Here is a 25,865-nt window from a genome sequence, read left to right on the forward strand (position 1 = left end):
TTCTGTTCAAATTAATTTAATGCAATAGAGGCCGTCAGCCATCTTGTGGGTACTGCTGTTCTGCATATCATGTGTTTGACATTACGCCTCCGATTATGCGGAAGTCGCAGCGCGTGACGCACCTCTTCAGTCAAGCGTCAACGTGGTGAGCTTAGCAAAAAGGCATTCCGTACCCACAAGATGGTGGTGTTAACGTCACAATGACTACCTCTATTACAGGTTTCTATTATAGAATTTGAATAAATATAGTACGATATAAAATGATGTTGGCAAGATGACATCACCGCTTTCATGGGTACAACAGCAGCAGTAGCAATAAATAAAAGCAGATGGAAAATGCTTGGAGGAGGGCTTCACGTAGCAGTGGGTGAAACACTCTGATGAGTGAGTGAAATAGTACAATATCTGATATGTATTTTTCTTTATTTTTCATCATTTCCCTGCAGGTATACCAAAGGCTTCTACAGTGTCAAAAGAATCGCACCCCAAGCACACACCACAAAAACTGAAGCATTCGCCACCACACCAAACAACACCGCCCTCTAGCAAACGTCACCAGCGGCACAGCCAAGCTCCAGCACCTTCGCGGACAAGAGAAAAGCGTGAACATATACAAAAGGAGCCACCGCCTCGTCAGTTGCTACGAGAACCACATCAATATGCACAAAATGGACAAAGTAACCACCAGAATGGCTATGAAAATGGCGATATAGGAGAGAAACATTTTGCTCAAAAGTCGCTTTGCCAAGCAGTACGACAAAACCCCATCATATTCGACCTAGTAGTAGTACCACAAGACCTAGTAGAACTAAGAAGTATCCCCATAGAACACAACCAAGTGCAATGTATGATTCAGGGTCAGAGGTCACAAGGAGTGGGTCAGAGGTCACAAGGAGTAGTGTAAAAAGTGAAGCAGTCTGTGCCTTACAAGATCAAATTAATGATTTAAGAAAAGAATTGCAGGAGAAAAATCAACCTCAAATGCAACAGAGGTACCCAAAACAACCATCCAGTATAAATGGTAGAACTCCTGTAAAAGAGGAACCCTCTTTTAGGTTAAACGACAGGACTCATGCAAGAGAAAACACTGATTATGGAAGGCCATCTGGCAGAAGGAGTTCAACAGCAGGAAGCACAAAGAGTGAAGCTTTGCAAGCTTTACGACAAGAATTGGAAGATGTGAAAGGGCAATTACGACAAAAACAAAACACACCTCGTTCAGAGTACAGACCAACTCCGGATCGGAGAACATATTCCGGTCACCAGTCAACACCAGTACGGGATAGTTTAAGAGAGACCTTACGAAGTCAGTTCATACCTCAAAATACTCCTTCACCAGATTCGTATTCAAGGACTGCACTACCTCAGAGACATCATTCTACACCATACAGGAATGAGCGTCCACCAAAATTACATATGTCCGATTTGGATGCGTCCCCCCTTCCTGCAGGACAACCTGTGGGATCACATACAGGACCTTCATATTCCCGGGCAGGTGCTCACTATGTAGCATCACAAATTGAACCATGTCCTTTGTGTGGAGGTTCAGGAACTCACACACATAGTCAATATAACGCTGTATCCCCACCCCCTCCAGTACAGCACCCTCCTCCACAACCTCCTCCTCAACCAGCTATGCATTCCTATCCCCAATCTCCCCCGCCTCCCCCACAAGGATATTCATATGCACCCATGACTACAAGCACACCAGTGGTACAGCCCATGCCTAATAAGAGCTATGCAGCTCCTCCATTACTTGTACCGACCAATCATCAAGTACATCAGAGTCAGCCTCAGTACGTAGCACAAAATGGAACCCAGCATCAAGTATTTACGCCGGCTGCACCACCAGAGCCTGCTGCACACATCAGGTGAGAAATTGTTGTTAGATCAATCAATAAATATTGTTGTAATTGCCACATACTCCTGCATACCAGAGTACTATTATGTGGGTCGGACATCTCGGCTTTTGCCCCATCTCTCACTCTTACTCCTTGGATCTGGAGTGTATATCAAAATTACAGTTTTTGTTGATTCTTTTAAGTTTGACACAATGGATTAACATTTTCTTGAGTAGAAATTGAGAGAATATCATACTGGACAATATTTTACAATTTCGAACTTTTCATGAAAGGATTAGACTGCTGTGTCAAATTCTGTTAGCTTTCGCATTCACCACAACAGCAATCTTTAACGCCAGTGTCTGAGGGGGGTTGCAGAATAGTCATGGAATAGCCAAGTAATAATAAACAAGTACATACAGGGTGTATCAAAATGATACCCATCGATATCCAGTGAGTGTGGACCAAGGCAGTTAAGCGAATGCACTGGTGCCATGTGTCATTACCGCTCATGCACTGATCAACCACAAGATAAAAAGATTTGGGAAGCACCGTAAGACAACTTGGCAAGTGGTGGCAAGAAAGTTTCGCACCACGTACGTCGAAGTTCACTTTTCAAAAGGCGAACTGTTGTTACGAAAATCAAAACGACTGGTAAACAGGTCTACTAAATGACCTCAAAAGGTCAAATCTTCTCATTTCATCTGTGAAAAATAAAATGACGAGATTGCAACAGTGACTGTCACCCTTACGAGTGAAAATACAGCTTATTTAGCCAGTGTCAACATAGGGTCATCGGTTTGAATATTTTCCTAACATATTGGACTAACTCCACAGCTATATGGTTTTTCACAATGTAACAGTAATGGAAAGAAAACTGAAATTGTTCGTCATTTTTCGGCACAAAAATTTTTGGCAAAAAATGACGTCACGGACATAAACAACAATCTCCTAATTAGCACAATGGTCGCCATTCCTCCAGCTAGCTCATCCTGTGATTGGTCCTTTAGTTATCTAGTTTTTATTCTATATCGCTGGTGTGGACAAGAATGCTCCATCAAAATGCAGTTTAATATCCACCTTATTTGTAGATTTATGTAATAAAATGTCATAAAACTACAAATTGTAGCCATTTCAAGAGGATCTAATGTTGAATTTCGGAGATGCAGGTGTTTCATTAGACGACAAAGCTGATGGGTACTAATCATTTTGATACACCCTGCATATATGCAAATAGTAAATAGTGTATGTTTCTTATCCCTCTACCGTGTATTCGTTCCAGATAAATCTCTCTTTACCCAACACAACTTGTATAAATGACCAAAGTAACATAAAATTATCTTTTTCTCCCACCTCCCCACAATATTTCAAGGGAGGAGAGTACACCAGCTGTGGTTTACATCACACCATCCAGGAGGAAAGGAAGGTACTATTCAAGAGATGACACGTCTAGTAGCTCTAATGATGAGGATGTAGAACTTTACTACAGAAGGTATGACCATGTAATGCTTGTTGAAAGCTGTATAGTTAGATCAGCTCATAATCGGGGGGTTACTTAGCAGGTTAATATCAAAAGTCTTGTGACATCTTGCCAGAAGTATCACAAATTATTAATTCAAGTCCTGTACTTTGTATGCTTTCTTTAACATGCACAATATTGACCAGGCAAATTATGAGTTGATCAAACTTTTCTGACGATATACATTTAATGAGTGCATTGGATGTAAGTTCCCTTTTTGAATATTATAAAACAAAGCTTTACATAATTTATTCTGTTTGCTACAGAAAGGGCCATCAAGCATATCCATGCATGTCCACAAAAGAGAGCTGTTAATTGAATACCTGAGTGGAAGAAGGGCCCAACTCCATCAAAACTGTTTTTGAGATATTAAGAAAAAACCTTAATATTTGGAAAAGTTTTTTACTATACCTCATAAATATTTATTAGGTAATCCAGACATCTTATTGGTTAATAACGCCAGCGTCCGAGTACGGTATTTTGACTACTTCCCGCGCCTGTGCAATTACGCGACAGCGAAGAAGCAGTAAAAACTTCCGCACCCTACTACCACACGGTATATCGACCCAGCGTCACCGTTCCTTCAGGCGTAGCACTATGCTAGACAACGGCGATTCTGCAGATGCGAATTCGTGAAAATGGCGTCTGCTGCAGTTATTTTGCCGAGATTACCGATGGAAAATAACTCGCGAATTTGACGCTTTATAAAACAAAATGTTATTTATGGAAAGTTAAAAAGAAAATTTGAATAATATAGGTCAAAATGTAAATGTTGATTGAACAGAAATCCTGCAATAAAATCAGGTAAGCAAAATATTAGGCCTAAGCTTTTACCATGCCGACCGGCACGTTGACATGTGTGTTTTGACTTTTGTTTACGATTTTACCGTGATAGTGAAAATATTTATGAGGTATAGTAAAATAAATACAACATGTTTCATTTCGGGGAAGTAGTCAAAACTACTGGTCCCTCGGTGTTGGATGATTTGACTACTTCCTCAAAACATGTTGTATTTGTATAATATACAGATGGTTTTCATCTTCAGGGGACCTTTAATACATGCACATACAATATTACATACATTCGAAATTATATATGATGTTTCCATGGCAACGGTACAGGTCTTAATACGAGCTGGAGTTGGGCCCTTCTTCCACTAATATACTGCAAGTGCCATCTATAGCAGATGTGTTATAAATAGCGACAGACATTGATAATTTGATAAAGTAGAAGCATGTAATATGTTAGCAAGAAAGTTTATTGTAGTGGAAAGCAGATTTCAAGGATGAACAAAATTCCTCTTTAACCCATTATTTGTGGAAGAAGGGCCCAACTCCGTGGAGTTGGGCCTTTCTTCCATGAAAACCATGATTAAGTGTACGTGGAAGACTATTTAGAGAGTAGATGTTGGCTCATCTTTCACACAAAAGGAAGAACAGTCTGGTGGGTCTAGCTCATTTTTGTAAAAAATTGGAGTTGGGCCCTTCTTCCACTCAGGTATTCAATTAAATTCAGAAGATAACAAAATTTAAAATCCACACTACCTCTGTGGAAGATATTTCTTAAAGGAGAGTATGAAACTTCTTTTTGACCAATCGGCAGGTAGTTCTCATGGGGTTAAATGACACACATTGACTCAAAGAACTGGTGCGTTTATATGCACTATCAAAGGCAGTACATCTGTAAGCACGGTGCTGACGTCACTTCTTTGGGAAGTTAAATGGACAAAAGAGGCCAACATCTTGTTTTTAATTTTCTTTTTTGGCAATACTAATTATCAGTACTTCTTACCATTTTTATTTAGAACTCCAAGGTCTTCCACATCCAAAACACCAAGATCGTCCAAGTCCGGTGTAAGCTTCCTCCGCAAGAGTCTCCACACAGAAGTCTCCTATGAAGACGACAGTCGAGACAAATCACTGGACTCCGCTCTAAGCATGGCAAGACGGCTGAAAAGATCTTCACACAAAATGCTGTCTTCGGTGAGAAATGATTTGAATCGATCATCAAGTCTAAGAGAGTCTGGCTTTTACTAGTGCTGTCTGTCCTCATTTGAACCCCTGCCAAATTATCAGCCTCTAAGAACTATTTTGATTGGATACAGAGAGGGCTATATCATGTATTGAGCCAATCAGAGATATGGTAAGATATGGCTGAAGGGGATTAAGCAGAAATTATCTAAGACATGTAAAAGCTGTATTTTGATTGGTTTTTCAGATGGTTATACCAATCAGAAATACTGTAAGAAAGGTGGTAGTTCTCAGAGGATTTTAAGGTTGTAAACTGAAGGTGAATGGGTGTGGCTTAACAACAGCCAAGTGTATTGGGTTATTCCAGTTGAATGAAATAGCATATTCTGAAATTTTACCAAGTGTGTACATATGTTTTTGAGAGTATTTTTATGTATTCAACATACCTTCAGAGAAGCTGACATAAAATCATAGGAGTATACTTTTAAATTTATTTGAATTTTAATTATGTATGGATAAATCATCCATCTTTCCAAGACAGCTGGCCACAATAAATAATTTGCTATTCCAGTTGAAATCCTTACATCCCCTATGGAAGACATGACTAAAACAGGGAGCGTGAATTTCAAATGGAGTTTCCTGAATGGGTGACTTTATCTGAAGGCTACACCCACATTGTGGGCGATTAAGGTCATGTCTTCCATTGGGGGTGCATGGATTTCAACTGGAATAGCCCAATGTTTCTCCTTCACAGGGTAGTATGATTTGTGATAAGGCAAAAAAAAAGATTTGTCTCAAAGCTCGCACACATTTGCAAAATCGTGCGAGATTTTTTTAAAATTTAATTTTCTTTTTTCATTTTTTCTTTAAAAATCTGCAAAAATCTTAGATTTTTTTTCTCAAAATACCATAAAAATACCAAGTCGGAAATTGAAAAAAAATCGCATTTCGCATTTGTTTTCAAACCACTCGTGAGCTTTGAGACAATCTTTTTTTTTGGCCTTAGGAATCTTAAAGTTATGTTCTGTGTTAGCATTTTTTATTATAGTCTGTATAACTTCCTTGAGTCAGTAAATTACATATTGTTTTTATTGTATCTCTAGATGTTATGATGAGAAGTATATAAAAGGCATGCAAGGAATCCAGTTAGCAGATTCCTGCAGTTTTTGAGAAAATCGCAAAATTTGATTTTACTTTGCTGACTCGAGGAAGGTATACAGACTAGTTTAGTTGGTAAGGGGAGCTGACTTCAGATTCAGTAGTAGTTCTTGGGGCAAATTGTGATCATGGATTATTTCCATTCCGTGCCCAAATCATGGAAAAGAAGAATCCAAAATCAAGTTGATCATGTTTGTTCTTGTGTCATGAATATTGTTTTGCCGTAGATGCCAGTTTTTCTAATTTTTGCAATTTTTTTCTACATTTTTGACCAAAACTAATTTTAAAAGTCAATCAAAACTCCAAATGCAGGGTAATAGTAAAATATTTTGATTAAAACCCCTCAAAGGTCAAGTCTTTGGCCCCATGGACCTTGCTGGGGGCCTAAAACTGGCACAATGCCCATATTGTTTTAGGATATTTTTTACTGTCTTTCCTAATATTCCAAGTATTTTATTTGTCTGTAGTAGTTCAGTGCTTTCGCTACATATAATATTTATGATGCATTTTTAAAAAACAATAATCTTGGCAATCTGATTGGCTGATCCTCATATCTTAGGTCTCAAAACAATATTTTTATTCTCTAATTGTAAGTTCTTAAACCTATCACAAGTCCAACCCAACCATAACTTTAACATACAAGAACCTTGTCGTAACTCTAACATGCACATCCTTTGGAAGAGTTGCCACTGGTTTAGATTTCCGATGCGTTGTAAATGATAGTGAACTGCACTGACATATTCTTGTGCACTAGTTACTTATCACAATGGACCACAATGACCTCATCCCAATGGCATAGTTAAATAACCTCAATTAAACACTGGTAGTGCAAAATTTGACCTCAAGTTGCAGAGTATGAGTTTTTGTACCCAAATTTTCTAAGGTCATTCAATGAATGAGTTTTGTTACCCAGGCAAAAGAAGTTTTAATAAAATTTAATAAAGAGTGTACAAATGTATTGGGGTTAAAGAACTGTGCCCTGATAGATGAATGTGTTGTGAATCCTAGTGTATGTCATTGTAACCCTTATTTACTTATTAGTCATTAATCACATACATGTAGTTTATAGCTCAACACTGCCAATGCAAACTCAGTTGGACTCCTTCTGTCTTTATATTTTATTTTGTACCGTATGTGGATATTTACTTTATAAAACTATGTAGTTTTGTATATCTTTATTATATTATTTATGTGTGGTATATTTAGCCGTTCACCTTGATACTTGTAAGTCAACACATATTTGTTTGTTTTTGCTGTTTTTAGATAGTTTCCATTTGTTTTTTATTTTGCTTTGTTTTACTTTTTTAATTTCACAACACTACCAATATAGAAACCAAAGTTTTGAAACTGTTTTCATTATCTACACCTCTAGTCTGTTCAGTATAATGTGGAACATGACCTATGCTAAAATGCATGGATCATATACAAATGGGGTAAAGATCATTTTTTTTAAATTTATTTATTCACGGTATGCAAATACATGTTGCCAACTTTAGTAGAACACACTTTAGTTTAGACCATTTAGAGAAAGATGGATCATGACTTCGGGCAGGGTGTATGATATTATTCAGATAACAAAGGTCAACTGATGGGGTCATGTTCTACTTTATACTGAACATAGTTTAGTATTTCAGTTATTTGCTGCCCTCGCTCACCTTGATGCAGATACCTTGCATTTATTCCAAAACAAGCGCAATACAAAACAAAGTTTAAGTTGCTTGCTTTTGGATTTGCTTACATTGTTGCTCTGTTCTTTTATCACAAACTGCCAACATCAACACCAAAGTCTGTAAAGTATTACGCTGCAATTGTTTTGTAAATTTGTTTGCTTATCGTTTTACTCCTTTCTATTCCATGCTCACCTTGATGTTAATCCTGTCGTCGTCTGCTTCACATTCTGTCATCTCTAAAGGCTGCCTTGTGCAATTTTAATTATTATTGTCATCAAGTTGTGATACAACACATTTTAATGTTAACTTCAGATATTAATTTTGAGGTATTATCACAATTTAACAATCTCATGTCCATTTATTCAAAATAGAAGTATACTGAAATATGAAATAACAATGACATGAAAAACAATGGTAATTCTGTCGGTCCGTGTCACGTCACTTCCGGTTGATGATGTTCGAGTGAAAACAAGTCCCTGATTCGATTTTTGTTGATGATTTCTGTCATTGGTGTTATGTAAATTTCGACCGCAAATAGTCAGTGGAATCACACAACCGTTTCTAAGTCTTCAGAGTGGAAGAAACTTACTTGATTTACCGTTTATATACTGACAAACTTAAAATTAAATTCCATGGTTGAGTGTCGTTTTTTCCGAAATTGAATATCACTCCAACAACATCGCTATGTAGCCTCCTTCACAGTCGGTTTCTGTTGTTCATAACAAACCGTGAGCCACATGCAGTTTGGGCCCGAGACTAGAGATAGCCCGGATGTCCGACCGACAGAATAAAAATCACACAAGACAGCCTTTTGAGATGCAACAGTACATGATGCAGATGACACTTTGTATTTATCCCAAAACAGGGTAAAAAACCTCGATATTTTGCTTACTTTTGTAATAATTTAGTTAATGCCAGTCTTTGTATTCTATATTTGTCAGCAGTGGCGGTATCAGGAATTTGTTGCTGGGGAGGCAATAACAACCCAAGGATTCACATTATTTTAGTTTTACAAAATGTTAGTTTTTACTATCAGATATTTTGTGCCCAAATTAAGTAAACTGAAAGACCTATCACTATTTCACTCTGTCACCTAGGCTTGTCAGAGATACAAATTTGTGCATCCATGTTACTAACATTTCATTACTGAAAGGCCTTGCAATTTTCCAAAAAATAACACAGTAGGGAATTTTCACTCATATAGTCCTGAAATAAGCCCTCATTTATGATTTGGTAACAAATTTGCACCAAAACACACATTTTCATAAAATAATATTTTTTCTCAATTTGACCAGGGCAACTGCTGGCAGATTCAACAGGCCCGATTCACATCACATCTAGATTATTTTTTGTGTGTGGTGTGGATTCATATAGTACATGTGACCATCCATGACGAATCCAGTGTAAAGTCACACTATGTTAGGTTCTTAAACAGTTGAAATGTCCATTAAACAAGCTTCAAAATGACTTGTCATAACTGCTTCGGAAATAGGTGCTCAAAAATCAATTTTGCTCTTGAAATTTCTTTTTTTCTAATTAATTTCTGTAATGCTTATTGGTCCATATCTCTGAATAAGCACTGGAGACTTTACACAGGGTTCATAGTTGATGATCACAAATGATTAATTTTTGTGTGTACCTTGCTTATTTGTAGATAAACCTGTATGTATAATTAGCACCTTGACTCTATTTTGTGTATACATAAATTGAAGTTACCAGACAGAAAATGCTCTAAATATCGTAGACGTTAAGCTATTGAAACAAAAATGAGTAGCCATGTATAGTAACCCAGAGAAGATGTCATACCCTTCCCAGAATCCTTTGCAACATGGTGCATCCTATTACTTAATACAGGTTGCTTTTGTTTTTCATGTTGAGAATATACTGGCTAAACGTGGGTCGATAGTCAAGAAATAAACATATTTTGCAAGATATGGATGTGCTCTGTTCATTAAGGCACATTACGTCACTATTGACCCATGTGGCACTAGATAGCACATCGGTTCAGGAATTTGAAATGGGAGAAATGCATTATGGGAAGTGCAAGATATCTTCTCTGCTAGTAGCCCATTCAAGTATTTCAACATTTAATCCAGATTAGTGTTATGTTATTCATTGGTCATTCCAGTTAAAGGAGTATTTCGTGATCCTAGCATCCTCTATTTATGTCATTTTTCATTAGATATCCACGAAAAAAACCTATTCCCAAAATTTGAGTTGATTCCGATTTTGCGTTCATGAAGTTATGCATGATTATGTGTATTACACTGCTCCATAGACAATGCGTTGTAATTTCGTTCTGGTGCACCAGAACGAAATTCAAATTTCACGATATCTTTGCTAAACGAATTAATCTGCAAGAAATATTTTGTACATAAACATTATCTAGCCAGAGGTTTCCAGTGATATAAAAATCTCAACTTTTTTTTGCGAAAAGTGGGGGGATGAGGCTGTGGATCACGAAATGCCCTTTTAAAATCCATACACCCACTATAGAAGATGTGACATTAATCTTTCACACTAGATTTCAAGTGGAGTCACCCATTCTGGTAACCCCATTGGAAGGTCACACTCCCTGTGTGGAAGATTAAGGTCATGTGTTCCATAGGGGGTGTATGTATTTCAAATGGAATAGTCCCTGGGAATAGCATATTATTTATTATTTTGAAATGACAAGGATTTATGACTGATGGTCTAATTGCTGCTGTATGACAATTGATTGAACGAGAACATACCTAAATATTTGTTTTTTATATTTTCATATATGCAATCTGATATCCATTTCTACCAAATTGAATGTTATGCATGTAGACAAATGTATATTGAAGAATTGTATTTTTGTACAATGTAGGTATTATTTCTGTATTTGTTTTCAAACATATAAACAGTTAAATGCATATGAAAATCATTTATGTGCATGAGTGCTGATTTTTTTCAGTTATTTGAAAGTATCTGCTGACACCATGAACAAAGGTAAACCTCATGGGCACTACCTGCAAAACCTCTAACAACTATTGTGATTGGTTTTTAAGAGGGTTATATCATCTATTGAGCCAATCAGAGACGAGGTAAGAAAAGTCAATAGGGCTGATGAGCAGTGTTCGATTTTCATCTATTTTTTTGTGTAGCAAAAATTGCTACTCACTTTCAGATTTGAGTAGCAATTCCAAAATTTTGAGTAGCAGTTTGTTTTCACCATATTTTATAGATTTTTTGTATTTTCTTATCTTCTCACAGATTACTCAATCCCAGTACTCAATGCTTAAAAAAATGTTATGCAACTGCAGTGTTGCAGACCGAATGTGGTTCAAAATTCGGCACCTAAACTTCCTAAGCTGATTCGTGTGCCCTTTCTAAACGCAAATTTTCCTTCAGTAATCAAGAGAAGTCCTACATTTTTGAGTAGAGGAAACTCACTAATTTATTAGCTGAAGCATTAAAATAATGTGAGGAATCTATGAAAACCTAAAAATCTTGTATAATTTTGGAAGATTGTCACCAAGGACACACAATATTTCCATCTCACCACTGAACTATACATACACCATATAAACAGTGCTACTTCTATGACGTCATAAAATTAATATGCACGTTTTTAGTTATCTGGTAATACATGGAAGTTTGTAACACAACACATCATGGAAATAAATTTGCATACAAGGGAGGATACTGTATTTAGTTTAATGGCGTAAACATCACGATTTAGGGACTTTTGAGTCATATTTTTGTGGATTATTTTCTTGGAAATAGAATTTATGGAAACATTTTTGACTTCGACAAATGGCAACTTGCAAATGATGGTATATCAGCGTGGTTCACGATCGCAAGTAGGCATTTTTGGGATCTTTTTTGCTACTGGTCTGTGTAGTTGAGTAGCAGTTTGTAAAAAATGACTCGCATTTTGCGATGCGAATCCAGGTAAATCGAACACTGCTGATGAGGATTAAACTTGAAATTGCTGAGAGATCTAAAAGCTCTATTTTGATTGGTTACTTAGATGATTTTATTGTGTAATTAACCAATCAGAGGTATTGTAAGAAAGTCAGTATTGCCCATGGGGTGTAGATGCATTGAAACAGCCATGAAGGGGCAAAAAGAGAAACGTAATGAAATGTGAAAATATGAGTCAATTTTATATATGTGAAAATGCTATTCTTAAAGACAGTATTCTTTTGTATATTGGCTTTTTATTTTACGTATTGATTTTAAAGAAGTGTACATTTTGTTTGTAAGTTGGTTTGTTTGTATGTAGTGCACGTTTCCTTCTGAAATATATTATACGATAATGCAGAAATCTACATGTACTGATAACTGCTTAAAGCCGTAATGTATGATCTTATGAAATTTGTTTGTTTTTTCCAAACTCGATTTTTTTTTCATGGGGGGGCATGTTTGTAATGTGTACACATGTCTCAATTTACACCTAAATGGAATCAGCCAAATTTGTTGTATTTGTCAGATCAACAGAGCAATTTTGACATACTAGTATTATTCAGACATTAATTCAGTCATAGAAATTCACGTTTAACAACCAAAATAGTAAGTGGGGAGTTCTTTCACTTTACCTTGTTTTGTAAAATGTCCAGAAACCTTTCCCGACTGTTATTACCAATATTATTTCACCATTGTGAGTAAAGAATAACAAAATTAAAATTTAATGGAAATTGTACATTATGGCTTGGATTGATGGCTGTATGTATGAATGATATAATGCATGAAAGTATCAACATACAAAGACTCATAAAACAAGTTCATTTTGTGACCGACCAATTTTGTGTGGGAGAGACTTTTCATGTTTTGAATATAGAAATTGCGGCAAATGTTTACTTACAAAATACAAAAGTATATACAACTTCTGTGGAAACAAATAATTGAGCTATTCCAGTTGAAATCCATACACCCCTATGGAAGACATGACATGACCTAATATTCCACACAGGGAAGTGTGAATTTCAAATGGGGTTACCTGAATCGGTGACTCCATTTGAAATTTACACCCCATGTGTGGGAGATTAAGGTCATGTCTTCCATACGGGGTGTATGGATTTCAATTGGAATTGCCCATTGCCAAAGAACAGAGAAACTTATGCAAATTTATTAAAAATACTGCCATGAAAATAACTTATAAGTACCTGATGAAATTTGAAAATACAGCAGGTTCAGTGTTTATTTTTGTACTTACACTTCAATTTTGTATGGTGATAGCAAAGGGCTATTCCAGTTGAAATGCACACTATCCCTCTGGAAAATGTTAGAAATATATTCCACAAGGGGAGTATGAATTCAAAATGGAATTAACACATTTGGCAGCACGGTTCGAATTTCATACACCCTCTGAGAAAGATTCAACCTGAATTTTCCAAAGAGGAAGTGAGGTAATGGAATTGGTTATGTGCGAATTCCATTTCTAATTCATACTCCCCCTGTGGAAGATATTTCTAAAAGCTACACAGAGGGAGTGTGGTCTATGAATGGATGAGCCCAAGGGTGTTTTCCATTTGTTTCTCATGATTTAAATGGATGAATTACACATCACAGTTACATAGACAATGAAATGATGATACAAGACAAAATAAAAAAATAAAGTGATTGACATAACTTTGCTATTTTATTGTCTTGCTTTACTGTAATGTACAAATGAATGTAGCTCAGTAGGTAATTACATTTAAATGTTGGGTATTATAAAGAAAATCAAAATGAAAATGTTCTAAAAATTTGGTCAATGTTATTGGGCTATTACAGTTGAAATCCATACCCATATCTTAATCTCCCACACAGGGGTGCATGTTTCAAATGGAATCGCCATTCAGGTAACCCCATTTAAAATTCACACTCCCAATGTGTGAGATTAAGGTCATATCTTCCATAGGGAGTGTATGAATTTCAACTGGCATAGCCCATTCTCAGCATTGATGCCCATTCTTTCTGTTGTTATTAAACCTGAAAATATTTTTTCTTGGGTGGCAACGTCCCTCTTAAATCACCATTGTCCTGCCTGCCAACACCTCAAAACTCCCCATAGATGATGACTGCGAAGCATCATCCGATATTTTCTCAAAATATCAAGAGCTGTCTTAAGAACCACTGAACCAACATTGGGCTTGTTTGTACTCATTTTAATGTATTTTTTGTGCTGATTCCAGAGATGCCAACCCTCTCTATTTTAGACGAAGGCTCCCTATTTTTGGAAACATTTTAGTCTATTTGAAACTCAAAGTTGTATGTAATTTTGAAAAAAACCCTATTTTTTTTAATCATCCTTATTTCCTGGATGTTAATGTTAGCATCTCTGTGATTCCAAATATGGTCATGAAAATTTCTGAAATTTGAATTTTTAGAGAAAATTTGGAACTTGTCATCTGCAGTCGACACCCGTGTAGAAGGGTTAATATTGTCCTGCCTGCAAACACTGTACAGCCATAGATGCTGTAGCACACCACCCTATATACATAGCTGTAACACGAGATGGTTGAGGCAACTGTGCCAGGTATGCGAACATGTGGATGAATCTGGACACTACGAAGATTCGGAAGTGCCAGGTGGCTGCGTAGACTGATGGACCTGTTAAGACGTACAATATGCCAATGATGAGGAAGGGTACGATGTTCTCGAGGTCGTTAAGATGACACCTGCATGAGGGATAAAACAAACATATAGTTGAGTCAACAAAAGCAAGTATGCAGTCACATGGATGAATCTGGATACGACGAAGATTCGGAAGTGCCAGGTGGCTGCGTAGACTGATGGACCTGTTAAGACGTACAATATGCCAATGATGAGGAAGGGTATGATGTTCTCAAGGTCGTTCAGATGGCACCTGCATTGGGATAAAACAAACATATACTTGAGTCAACAAAAGCAAGTATGCAGTCACATGGATGAATCTGGACAAGATGAAGATTTGGAAATTCCAGGTGGCTGCCCCTGGGGGTGGCTGCATAGACTGATGGACCTGTTAAGATGTACAATATTATGCCTATGATGAGGAAGGGTACGATGTTTTCTAGGTCGTTCAGGTGACACCTGGAAAACAGAAACATTTTTTTTTTAATTCAGCACCATGCAACTAGACTTGTATTTAAGGGTAAATGCAACATCCAATGACTGACCTGAATACTGATATTTACAATGCCTTACAATGTATGGGGAAAAATCTTGACAAATTTTGACATTTTTTGCTTTTCGTTGTTGTTTTTTTATTGTTTTTTTTATGGATTACTAAAATCAATACACAAAATGTGGTAAAATTGTTCAAAAAAAGGAAACAAACTTGGGTGTTTTGTGTGTGTGTGCGTTTTTTATTTTTGCCTTTAGCCATGAATTGCGTCAAAAATGTTAGCTATTTTCAACACTATGCAAAACTTAACCTTAAGTTATTATTAAGTTACTACTGGTTTAAAAGAAATGAAAATGCAAAAACAATTTCAAATTCTGCAGTAATTTACATTTATTACTGCAGTATGAGAATACATTGCATTTGGGCAGGGAAGTATAAGGGCCGAAGGATCGAAATGTCCAAATCGTCCCGCTGAGCTGCAATTAAAATTACGGTGAAAGGGCATTCTCCGTCACCGCGCCAACTTTATGGAACAAGCTGCCTGCACGCATCCAGAAAGCAACCAGTCTCGCCATCTTCAAGAGACTTTTAAAGACTTATTTGTTTGACAATCCGTTGTAAATATTTTTTGCTACTTAGCTCTACTTTTGTGTATAATTTTGTGGCTTTTAGTTGGTAGTTTTTAAGATGTACTTTTTAGGTTGTAGTTGTAAGTTTTTTACCTTTTGTAAAGCGCCTAGAGGCCTTTTTGGTGTTGGGCGCTATGCGTTGTTGTTGTTGTTGTTGTTATTGGGACCAATTTTCAATTGTTATGCTATAATGGGCCAAAATGAGGAGAATAATATGCTAGTCTAAAAATGGGCCAAAAGAAGATGCAGATTGCAGCTTTGGACAAATTTGTCCCGGTATTTCGATTCAGGGGGTCAACCACTGCTGCCCCCTCGCCTGATCCCCGGTTGTTACGTCTCTACAATGTTATTTTGAGATTGGGTCAAGAGTGAATAAATGATATTGCAGATACTACCCTGTGTTTTTGAGTGTAAAAATACAGTATCCTAGGCCCTATAAGTAATATTTTAGAATGTCTTTGAGTCAGTCTGGTCCCCAAGTAAAACACAGTAGGCACATCTGATTGTAATTAACAAACTTAATATTGCATTTTTACTTGGAGGACGAGAATTATAGGTTTTCCTACCTTCGTATCCTTTCAATGAATGGATCCTTACGTACAAACTTATGAGCATCAGGACCACCAAGCTTGGCATCTTCTAGATTATCGTAAACCTGTATAAACAAACAATCATAATTATTTATAATAACTATTAGTGTCATCTTTGTCACATCACCCCTCCAAGCAAATAATTATGCTTTTGCAACGTTTATAGTCAATTTCAAACATGAAGAAAAATGGTCACGAATAGGTGTGAAATGGGTGTAAAGGTTTGTTGTCGTGGTATAGGTATTTAAAATATTTAGTGTTGGTTTTGGTCACATGGTTTCCTAGTATCCTACCTAAGCTCTTGACTGACATGATTATCGGTATCTTTGTTTCTACCCTTAAAATATGTAGCAAGGAGATTCGGTTTTCATTTCAGTTTGTTATATAATCGAGTGAAGAAGATAATCACTTGGTTTGAAGTTACCTGATCTAAGTATACGAAAGAATAGTTTAAATTTCGCAGTGCAATATTCACGAGCAGAGAAATCGAGCATGTCAATCTACATTTAAAAACGTGGTTAGAAAATCCAATCAGCCTTGGCTATTTTCGCTGTGAAAAAATATGGAACATCGAAATATTTTCATTCGACATTACAAAAGGGGCGACTCAAGTGATATAAACAATATCGATTCATGTCCTTATTGCATGTAGGAGAATCGATAGAAGGCTATATGACTTCCAATAAAAGCTCTCTCTCTCTCTGTGTCAGGTGGCGCTGTGTAGCGCTGCTGTGGTCTTCACAAGAGTACGCCATCTCACTCGATCCGATGCCAAGTGTGTTGCACCTTGCATTCCCTGGTTAGAAACCAGCTTCACGTCATTAGTCCAAGATGTTGGTGGACGTCCTCTTCCTCGTTTGCCTTCCATGGCCCCTTGCAAAATCTGTTTTTCTACACCTCCATGTTTCCTGACAATATGGCCAAAGTACTTCAGCTTTCTCTCCATTATGCTGCTTCTGATGGTTAGACTTGTACCAATCTTGTCAAGGATCCAGGAATTTGTTCTCCTGTCTTTCCATGTCACTCGTAGAAGCCTCCTGTAACACCACATCTCAAAAGCATCTACTCTTTTCCTATCATTCTTGGTCATAGCCCAAGACTCGCATCCATAAGTGGCAATGGAAAACACAGTTGCACGAAGTAGGCGTACCTTGAGGTCAATGGATAGGCCTCTGCTTTTCCATATGCTTGACATGCCCTGCACAGTTGTCCTTGCAATAGCCAGTCTTCTCTTAATTTCAGTTGTGCTGTCACCACTGTTGTTAATCATTGAACCCAGATATTCAAATTGCTTCACCTCCTCAATCTGTTGTCCATCTATCACAAACTCATCACTTTTTCTCTCTGTCTACAACCATTATTTTTGTCTTCTTTGTGTTCAGGAGAAGGTGTTTTTCTTCACTGGCCTCTTTGATGCGCTTCAAAAGATCAATCAGCTCTACTCTGCTGCTACAAATAAAAGCTAGTGACCATTATTGAAGTAATTTTTTCTCGAAAAAAATGAGAAGAGAGAGGGGAAAGTGGGTGTGTGTGGGGGGGGGGGAGAAACAGGTGGGAGAGAGCATTGGAAGTGGAAAGGGAATGATGGGGAGGAGAGTGGAGTAGAATAGTGGAGTAGAACTATAAAACTGTTAGGTGTACGACCCTGAGGTTTGTTTTATTGTATTCCTTAGGGATCCTCTCCAAATTGTCCCTTTGAAATCAAAAGGCCCCTTTGAGTCCCCTTTATGACCAGCCCCTTTGAAATTTAACAACGCTCCCAATATTTACCCGTTAAAACTTTACAATCACCCCGTTAAGAATCCCGTTATCCCTTTGAATTGTTGACCTAAAAGGTTAACAATTCTCCCCCAGCATGACGTTGATTGCTGATGTGGGAATTAAATCCCCCATTGTATTTTAATGGTCTCCCCTTTAAGGGTAGACGAGGTATTGTTGGTCGAAGAAAAATAAAAATCGATTTTCATTATCTAGATCAATATATTATTGAAAAATAACACCTTGATGTTTTGCAAAAGTTCATTCTACAAATCGTATACTTTGCAAACTTGCTTAATTTATTGTTGTTAATGAGTTATGTACGTTTTACAAAAGTGTTGTTGTTTCAGCCTTCTTTACAACGTAACTCAAGAACCGCAGCACCTATAAAAGTATATATGTGATATTTTAATTCTTCTACACACTCGCTATGAATTGAGCAATGCAGTTTTTGCCAAAGCTCACTACCATTCGTAAGATGCTGTGAACTACCAAATCACAACAGTTTAAAATAATTAATAACCTTAAAGTAGTCAAATTCCCCTTTAAGCACCCGTTAACCTGATATCTAGACTGTTTGCCCCTAAAGGTTAGCAATTAATGTATTAATACCTCCCATTTGAGCGCCCTACCTCCATATCTGGGGACATTGACCTAGAAGTTTAACAATACCACAAGAATTTGATTATAGGTTGAACCACACTGCAATCCATATGGTTAAGGTTGATTTTACTAATAGGGAAACATCAAGTGTTTATCTATAGGTTAAACATAGACTGTAGAAAAATACGCAATCTCTTTGTTTACCTTTGATTTATCTTGAGTTCAACATCGTAACACTTAAATACATAAAGTGTTTTCATATTCGATACAAATCTAAAATGTGACGACAACATTATGTTAAAATGCAGGGTGAATACAGTTTTGAAATTGTAGGCTAACACAGTTTAATCTGACAGGTAATTCATATTAATCCAGCTATAGACAGTAATCAGTAATTAGTGTTAGTACTATCTGCTTTTGAACATGTTGAACAATGTATGTTTTTGCTCATCATAAAAAAATGACCATTTTGGCAGTTCCTTCACTGATAGAATCTATATGCAAAAATTATATGCAAAACACAAGCATTATATTTAGTTGCTTGACAAAATGAAATTGGAGGGAAGAAATATTTATAGGCTTATTTGATGTGGCATGAAACTACAAGTATGTGTTATTAGAATTGCTTTTGAACATGTTGAACAATGTATATTTTTGCTCATCATAAAAAATTAGCACTTTGGCAGTTCATTCACTGATAGAATCTATATACAAAAAATTATAATTTATGCAATCGTTGTTAATACGGTGATGAACAACGATGAAACATGATTGAATCCCTAAATTAACAATATCATTGTACACAATGTTAACTTTTTACTTTTTGTTTTATGCTCATTTCAAGGTATTTTGGACATTTTTGGTTCCATTCATGTATTTTGTTTCCTATTTGTTCAAGACTGTTTTTAGTTTTTTGTAGATTGTATAGTTAAATAGCATCAGGAAATAAATTACAATGTAGACCTATATGTAAGGCCCCATATTACCATTATTTATAATTTTGTTTATTGTATGTGCCTGTATCAGTATATTACACAAATAACAGTTGAATAAATTAGTACTATCATAAATGTTCCAAAGTAACTGAGCATAGGAGACTCCTGCACAATAGGTACTGTATGAGATGATTTTCATAACAAAATCAAAACATTTTTGTTACATTGTGTACACAATGTGAACTTTTAACTTTTTGTTTTATGCTCATTTCAAGGTATTTTGGACATTTGGTTTCATTCATGTATTTTGTTTCCTCTTTGTTCTTGATTGTTTTTAGTTGTGTAGGGCCTACACTATATCAATGTAGATTGTATAGGGTGCACAACTGATAAGTTCCCCCTAATGCTTTTTTAAATAAATCGAAAATTATTTAACGAAATGTAAAATTGTAAAAAGTTATGAGTATTAAACCTTATTTGTTTTACAAATCTGGGCCAATTTGTAGTGTCACACATCATTGCGTTTGGTCACAATGGTTCATTATGTAAAAAAGAGGGAGTTTTAAAAGTTGCACCTGAGTCCATAGGAGTCAGTTGTCAAACAATACAGTATGTTAGGCCTGTCCATGTGTTTGTAATGGAAATAAAACTTAGTCTAGATGTTTAGTAGGGGATGTGTCCTCCTGCACTGTTGACAAGTGCTTTGCAACGTCGCCGAGCAATTTCTTTCACTGGTACATTTCATCCAGCAAACCTATTGCTCGACCGCGAAGAAATTCAGGCAAACACGGCATTATTAAAATGTGACTTTTCACATGTGATGAACTACTGGCGATGTGGTCTATTCTCACTGCAGTACATATCCCTTCCATCTCAGACATTTATCATTAAAAAGAAAAGAATTAAACACCTGCTTTGCTTTTGAAAAAGAAGAATAAGAATACCAAAGATTAAGTTTTCTTTTACAAACACATGAATATATACCTGGCCTACTGTATTGTTTGAGAATTGAGTCCTATGGACTCAGATGCAACTTTTAACACTGTTTAAAAATGTCTCTTTTTTTACATAATGAACCATTGTGACTGAACGCAATGACGTGTGACGCTGAAATTTGTCTTTTTGCAGGTTTGCATGTCGTCAAATATTTTTCGATTTATTTTAAAAAGTATTTAGGGGGGAACTTATAAGTTGTGGACCCTATAGTTAGCATTGTGAAATAAATTACAATGTATCCTATGTAAGGCACCATTATCATTATTTTATTTATTGTATGAGCCGCCCTGTATCAATATAGATTGTATTATAGTTAACAGAATGAAAACATTTTTAAACAAGCATCTTTTACTATCATATTGCCACATGTTAGGGAGACACATGCACCATGAGTAACAATTATTGGAGATTATTGACGGTCATGTTCATATGATTAGTTCTTTTCACACTATTCAAAGGGGCTTTAAAGGGGCCCATTGATTCTAAAGGGGAAATTAATCTGCCCAGGGAATAGTGGTATTGGAGGTTAATATCGTGGGTCATGTTGGCAACATTCAAAGGGTACGTAACGGGACTCCTTTAAATTTAAAGGTGGAATATATTGCTGCCCAGGGAATAACAATATTAGGAGGTTAGCTAGGGTGACTGGTTTGCCTACCCAGCTAACACATAAGAAATAAGGTACCGCTACGATGTACCTCATTTCCTATCATATATAGTCCTACTGAACCGCTCGTCTCGAGTCACTGAAATGTCAGTGTAGTAATTGGATTCCTTGCCCCAATAACTTGTGTTACCAGTGTGTTATTATTTTTTGAGAAAGATGCAAAAATAGTCACAAATTTACCACAGGGGTGTAGTACCCCCTTAATCTAGTCCCATTCTATTCCCAGTAAGGTTGAACCTCTAACGACCGGAGGTTCGATGATATAAAATCAATAATATATTTCCACCAGACATTCGACATAATATTTTACGTCATAAAACATTCGTTTTACAATGTACAATTGCTGGGACTACAACACAGAGTAACTAATTTTACTAACCTTCCGTGATACACGATTGAAGCTAGTTAATGAAGACATTGCAAGCAATTTTAACACCGCTAACGCAGAATAAGCGAGGTATACACGAAATACTTCATTGTCGGTTGAAAGAGACCCAGACATCTTGAAATACCTCAAGCTATGTGTACAGTGTATAAAATAACAATGAATGAATGTTTAGGTAGCTTGTGCTTGCGTACCTACACATTTGATTGTTAAGCGTGACAGGTACGAGGAGGGTTATGTTTGCATTGGGAATATTGACTCAGCTCTGAAACCAGTAATGCTGGTTTCATACTTGTAATTAAAGCACGAATCTATAATAATGATCGCATGATAATTTACGTTGAACCAACATTTTGTGTATGTTGTTTTGTTATTATAGGATGAATTCAATCGGTACTTCAAACCCAGAGACTGGAAAGAAAAAGTATTTTTCAATTCATTGGCACTGACCGGAGTACTTCTCGGAGGACTAGCTATCTTACGACTAGTTGCGATCCATTTGTAAGACAAGAGCCCTCGTCGAATTTATTTAATTGGAATGAATCGCAGAAACTCCTTAATTAGTCCAATTGTGTGACAAACCCCCGAAATTACCCTACCGGCAAATTTAGGCTATTTAAAATCGAAATAAGACTCGTAAAGATGCACGCCTAACGCCATTTACCAAAACCTAAAATAACACTCGTTCCGATGGTCGCACATGCGTACAGTGAGTGGTGATTACTACGTCGCTTATAAAAGCACGAGATAACTCTATAAGGAGCCATTGAGATGGATTCGCTCGCCAAACAATTTCACCGGCTCCTGAAGAATATCACCGGATTATCCGCTGGCCAGGCCGAAGTGACAGATTGGGATGTTGATCTTACCCGCATTGAACTGACTATTAGGCCATTCGATGGGATATACAAAGGTGGCCAATTCATATTCGAGGTGAATCCCGGTGACCATCCAAGAGTGTATTGTCAAACAATGATATACCACCCGAACATGGATACACTCGAAGATGACGGCGAGGTTTGTCTGAATCTATTAGACGAGTGGGATGACACTAGAGACCTGGAGGACATCGTCCAAGGGATTCTGTTTCTTCTGTACAACCCGAATTTGGAAGATCCCGTTACTTGCGTATTCTCTCCCGACATGGTCTGGACTACATTTATCAAAAATGTCAAGATATCATTAAATGGCGGGTGCGTCGATGGATATGATTTTACTCAATATTGATAAATCATAAACTCTGAAAACTTGCTTAATTCATCGTTGTTAATGACCTCATTTTACAAAAGTGTGTCTTTACAACATAACTCAAGAACCGAGCAATGCATTCGACCACAATACATACCCTTAAAACGACGTCATGCAGCAATCCTTTTCGACCCGATGGTTCTGCGATGTTTTGGCGCGAAATTCAAGTAATGACACTTTTGCCATGATGAATGCGTACAATCATAGCGAAAATGCAACTCCGTGAATGCGTGCCGACATCAACAAGGACATCGATTGCAACGCCGAGAACCTGAAAAATAAAAATCAACAAGAACGACGGTTTAGGGGTCAAAGGTCACCGAAAGACACGAGTCAACTACAAAATACCCACCCGGAGCTCTAGTCACGAGGATTCGGAAAAATGTACCACTCGACCTCGATGGTGCGTTACCAAGATAGTTAAAAATATGCTTTTATCCGATTTATCATAGATACCACAAAAACGTTTTTTTGGCTTTTGGTTCGGGTAAAAACGTTTTAATAGAAATTCCAATTTTAAACCGTTTTGTACGAAAAGACACTACTACAATATCTTTTAATGTTTTCAAAAAATGTTACTGTAAACTACCGTAAAATTCCGTCTACGAGCATAGGTATGCCTCTAAACAAGAGACACTCTCAACAAAAACGTTATTTGGAGTTTGAACAACTATATTAATGATTAAGGCGGCTGTACAAACATGTATATTTGTAAGACCAATCTATTGCGATGTTTTTGAGGAGGGTATTGGCCTTTCACATCTTTCTTTCGAGGCATACGGTATATGCTTCTAGACGGAATTCTATGGTATTTTTGCAAATATTGCGTCAATACTTTAATAACATTATGTTACAATATTTGAACCCAGCAAACGCAGTGTTCATAACACGTTTCTTTCCAAACCTTTTGATAACGTTTAAATGTCGGGTTATATAAAGATCGTGAAAACGTTATTGAAAATATTTTTTCAACCCCAAAATAACATTCTGTTTAGAATGTTTCGTTTAAATTTTTCAACAATGTTTTTTGGAATGTTATATAACCCGACATTAAGTTTTCTGTGAAATATTTTTGTTTGCTGAGCCGTAGATTATCAACAACAAAATTGTTTGTTAAGGTTATAACCCGACATTGCGAATGATGTCGTGTTTAAGTTAAAATGATTTGAAAGCCCGTTTATTCCTCTTTCAAATAAAGTCTGCGCCGTACGCTAGATTCGGAACAAACAATTGTTTTCACGATATTTCAACGTAGAGAGAATGATTCATTTTGATACCGCATTCGTCAAAATGTCGTTCAATATTATTATATACAATAGTGCTTTTACGGAAAATACCCGAATTTAAAAGTTGCCGTTTACAGCGATCAATGATTGCGCGCTTACTTCAAATCGATGCAAATAACGGCAACTTTTAAATCGGGGGTATTTTTCTGTAAAAGCACCGCTGTATTGTCAATATTGAACAAATCATCTATGTTGAAATATCGTGAAAACAATTATTAATTCTGAATCTAGCGTACGGCTGAGTTACTTTTTGTGCAGACTGTGTTAATACCACGCAGAATGAACGATTGACACTGATATTTAATAAATCGGATAAAATTTAATCGACAATTAAAATGCAACAAAGTCGGTGACAGAAATAAGTCGTACAATTATTTGATAATAATGTCCAGATACAATTCGTGATTGGTTACAGTAGGCCAACAATTTTACGCTTAAACATTTTACTAAAAATAATATTACCACCGGTATTACTAAGAGTTTTTTCCCGGTAAACGACAGATTTATTTACTCGCAAATACTGAGATCGATACAAATTGTAAAACTGAAAATAAACAACCCGGCAAACATAAAAACGTTCACGTTTAACGTTTTGATAACATAGTCGCGTTTTGTATGAAAATTATTTTCAAAATTTCAAAACGGAAGTTATCGTACGTCTTTCATTTTCGCGAATAATGTCGTTTTTTCGTTTGCTGGGTAAGGTACATGGACTGAGCATATCGTATATTCCTACGTCGTTCCCAGCAAACACAAAACGTTTTAATAACATGTCATACGAAACGTTTTGTATGCAAACGCAAGCTACAACAATATGTTTAAAGTGTTTTAACAAACACGTTTTGCCAAATAGTTGGTCAACAATTACATAACAGTACGTTAAAATATTTGCACTCGGCAAACGCAGAAATGCTCTTGAAATGGAAACGTTTTAAATAACATTTAAATGCCGTGGAAATGTTTTAAAACACGCTACCACAATGTTCTTTAAACTCAAAATGTTATTGTAAGCTATTTTTGTAAACATTTTATTTTGTCAAAACTTAAATAACACTACGTTAAAATATTTGTTCTTAAAAGGTTGATTAGCGACTATAATTGTACATTGTGACTAAGTGATACAACTGTACACATTATGACTAAGTAATGGCAGTAACATGTGTGAAGCAACACACTTTGTTTCTACTTGATTGCTGAGACTAATTTTGTTACTCCATTTTCGGGCACCGACCAGTTACTCTGTAATAATAGGCCTACAGAGTGGTGTTGCCAAAAAATGTATCCAGAGCAAATTATAAACTGAATGGAAGTCGTTACCAAAAGAGTTATATTTTTACTTATAACGATGTACAGATTTCTCTAAATAAAAAGGCACTGGCGCTTTGCACAGGAGGATAGCATATGATTCCACAAATTATTGCATGACATGTCTTTTGTTTGCAGGAATAGGCCTCCCCTGGCATACAGGGCGCAATATAAATTCACGCGTACAATTGTACGCAGTATGTACGAAGGTGAAGCTTGCGAGGTGAAAGTGAAATTTAAGTCACAT

At 36.5% G+C, this 25,865-nt stretch overlaps 2 protein-coding genes across 2 annotated transcripts in view; one reads left to right on the plus strand and one right to left on the minus strand.

Moving 5' to 3' along the window:
- Positions 1-11,987, plus strand: part of LOC140139692 (uncharacterized) — a 74,366-nt gene extending 62,379 nt beyond the window's left edge. The window contains 4 exon segments of the mRNA XM_072161394.1: positions 447-677; positions 737-1,871; positions 3,214-3,333; positions 5,166-11,987. Coding sequence (XP_072017495.1) covers positions 447-677; positions 737-1,871; positions 3,214-3,333; positions 5,166-5,397 — 1,718 coding nt within the window. The 3' untranslated portion in view covers positions 5,398-11,987.
- A 1,753-nt stretch (positions 11,988-13,740) lies between these two features.
- LOC140139771 (microsomal glutathione S-transferase 1-like) lies at positions 13,741-21,977 on the minus strand. Its single transcript, XM_072161479.1, has 3 exons — positions 21,774-21,977; positions 16,412-16,500; positions 13,741-14,788 (listed from the first exon to the last, which is right to left on the minus strand). The coding sequence occupies exons 1-3, from the start codon at positions 21,894-21,896 to the stop codon at positions 14,545-14,547; spliced, it is 456 nt and encodes a 151-aa protein (XP_072017580.1). The 5' UTR covers positions 21,897-21,977; the 3' UTR covers positions 13,741-14,544.
- Positions 21,978-25,865: the final 3,888 nt, after the last annotated feature.

Source organism: Amphiura filiformis, chromosome 18 (genome assembly GCF_039555335.1).
Source record: "Amphiura filiformis chromosome 18, Afil_fr2py, whole genome shotgun sequence".
In the NCBI taxonomy this organism is placed as follows: Eukaryota; Metazoa; Echinodermata; class Ophiuroidea; order Amphilepidida; family Amphiuridae; genus Amphiura; species Amphiura filiformis.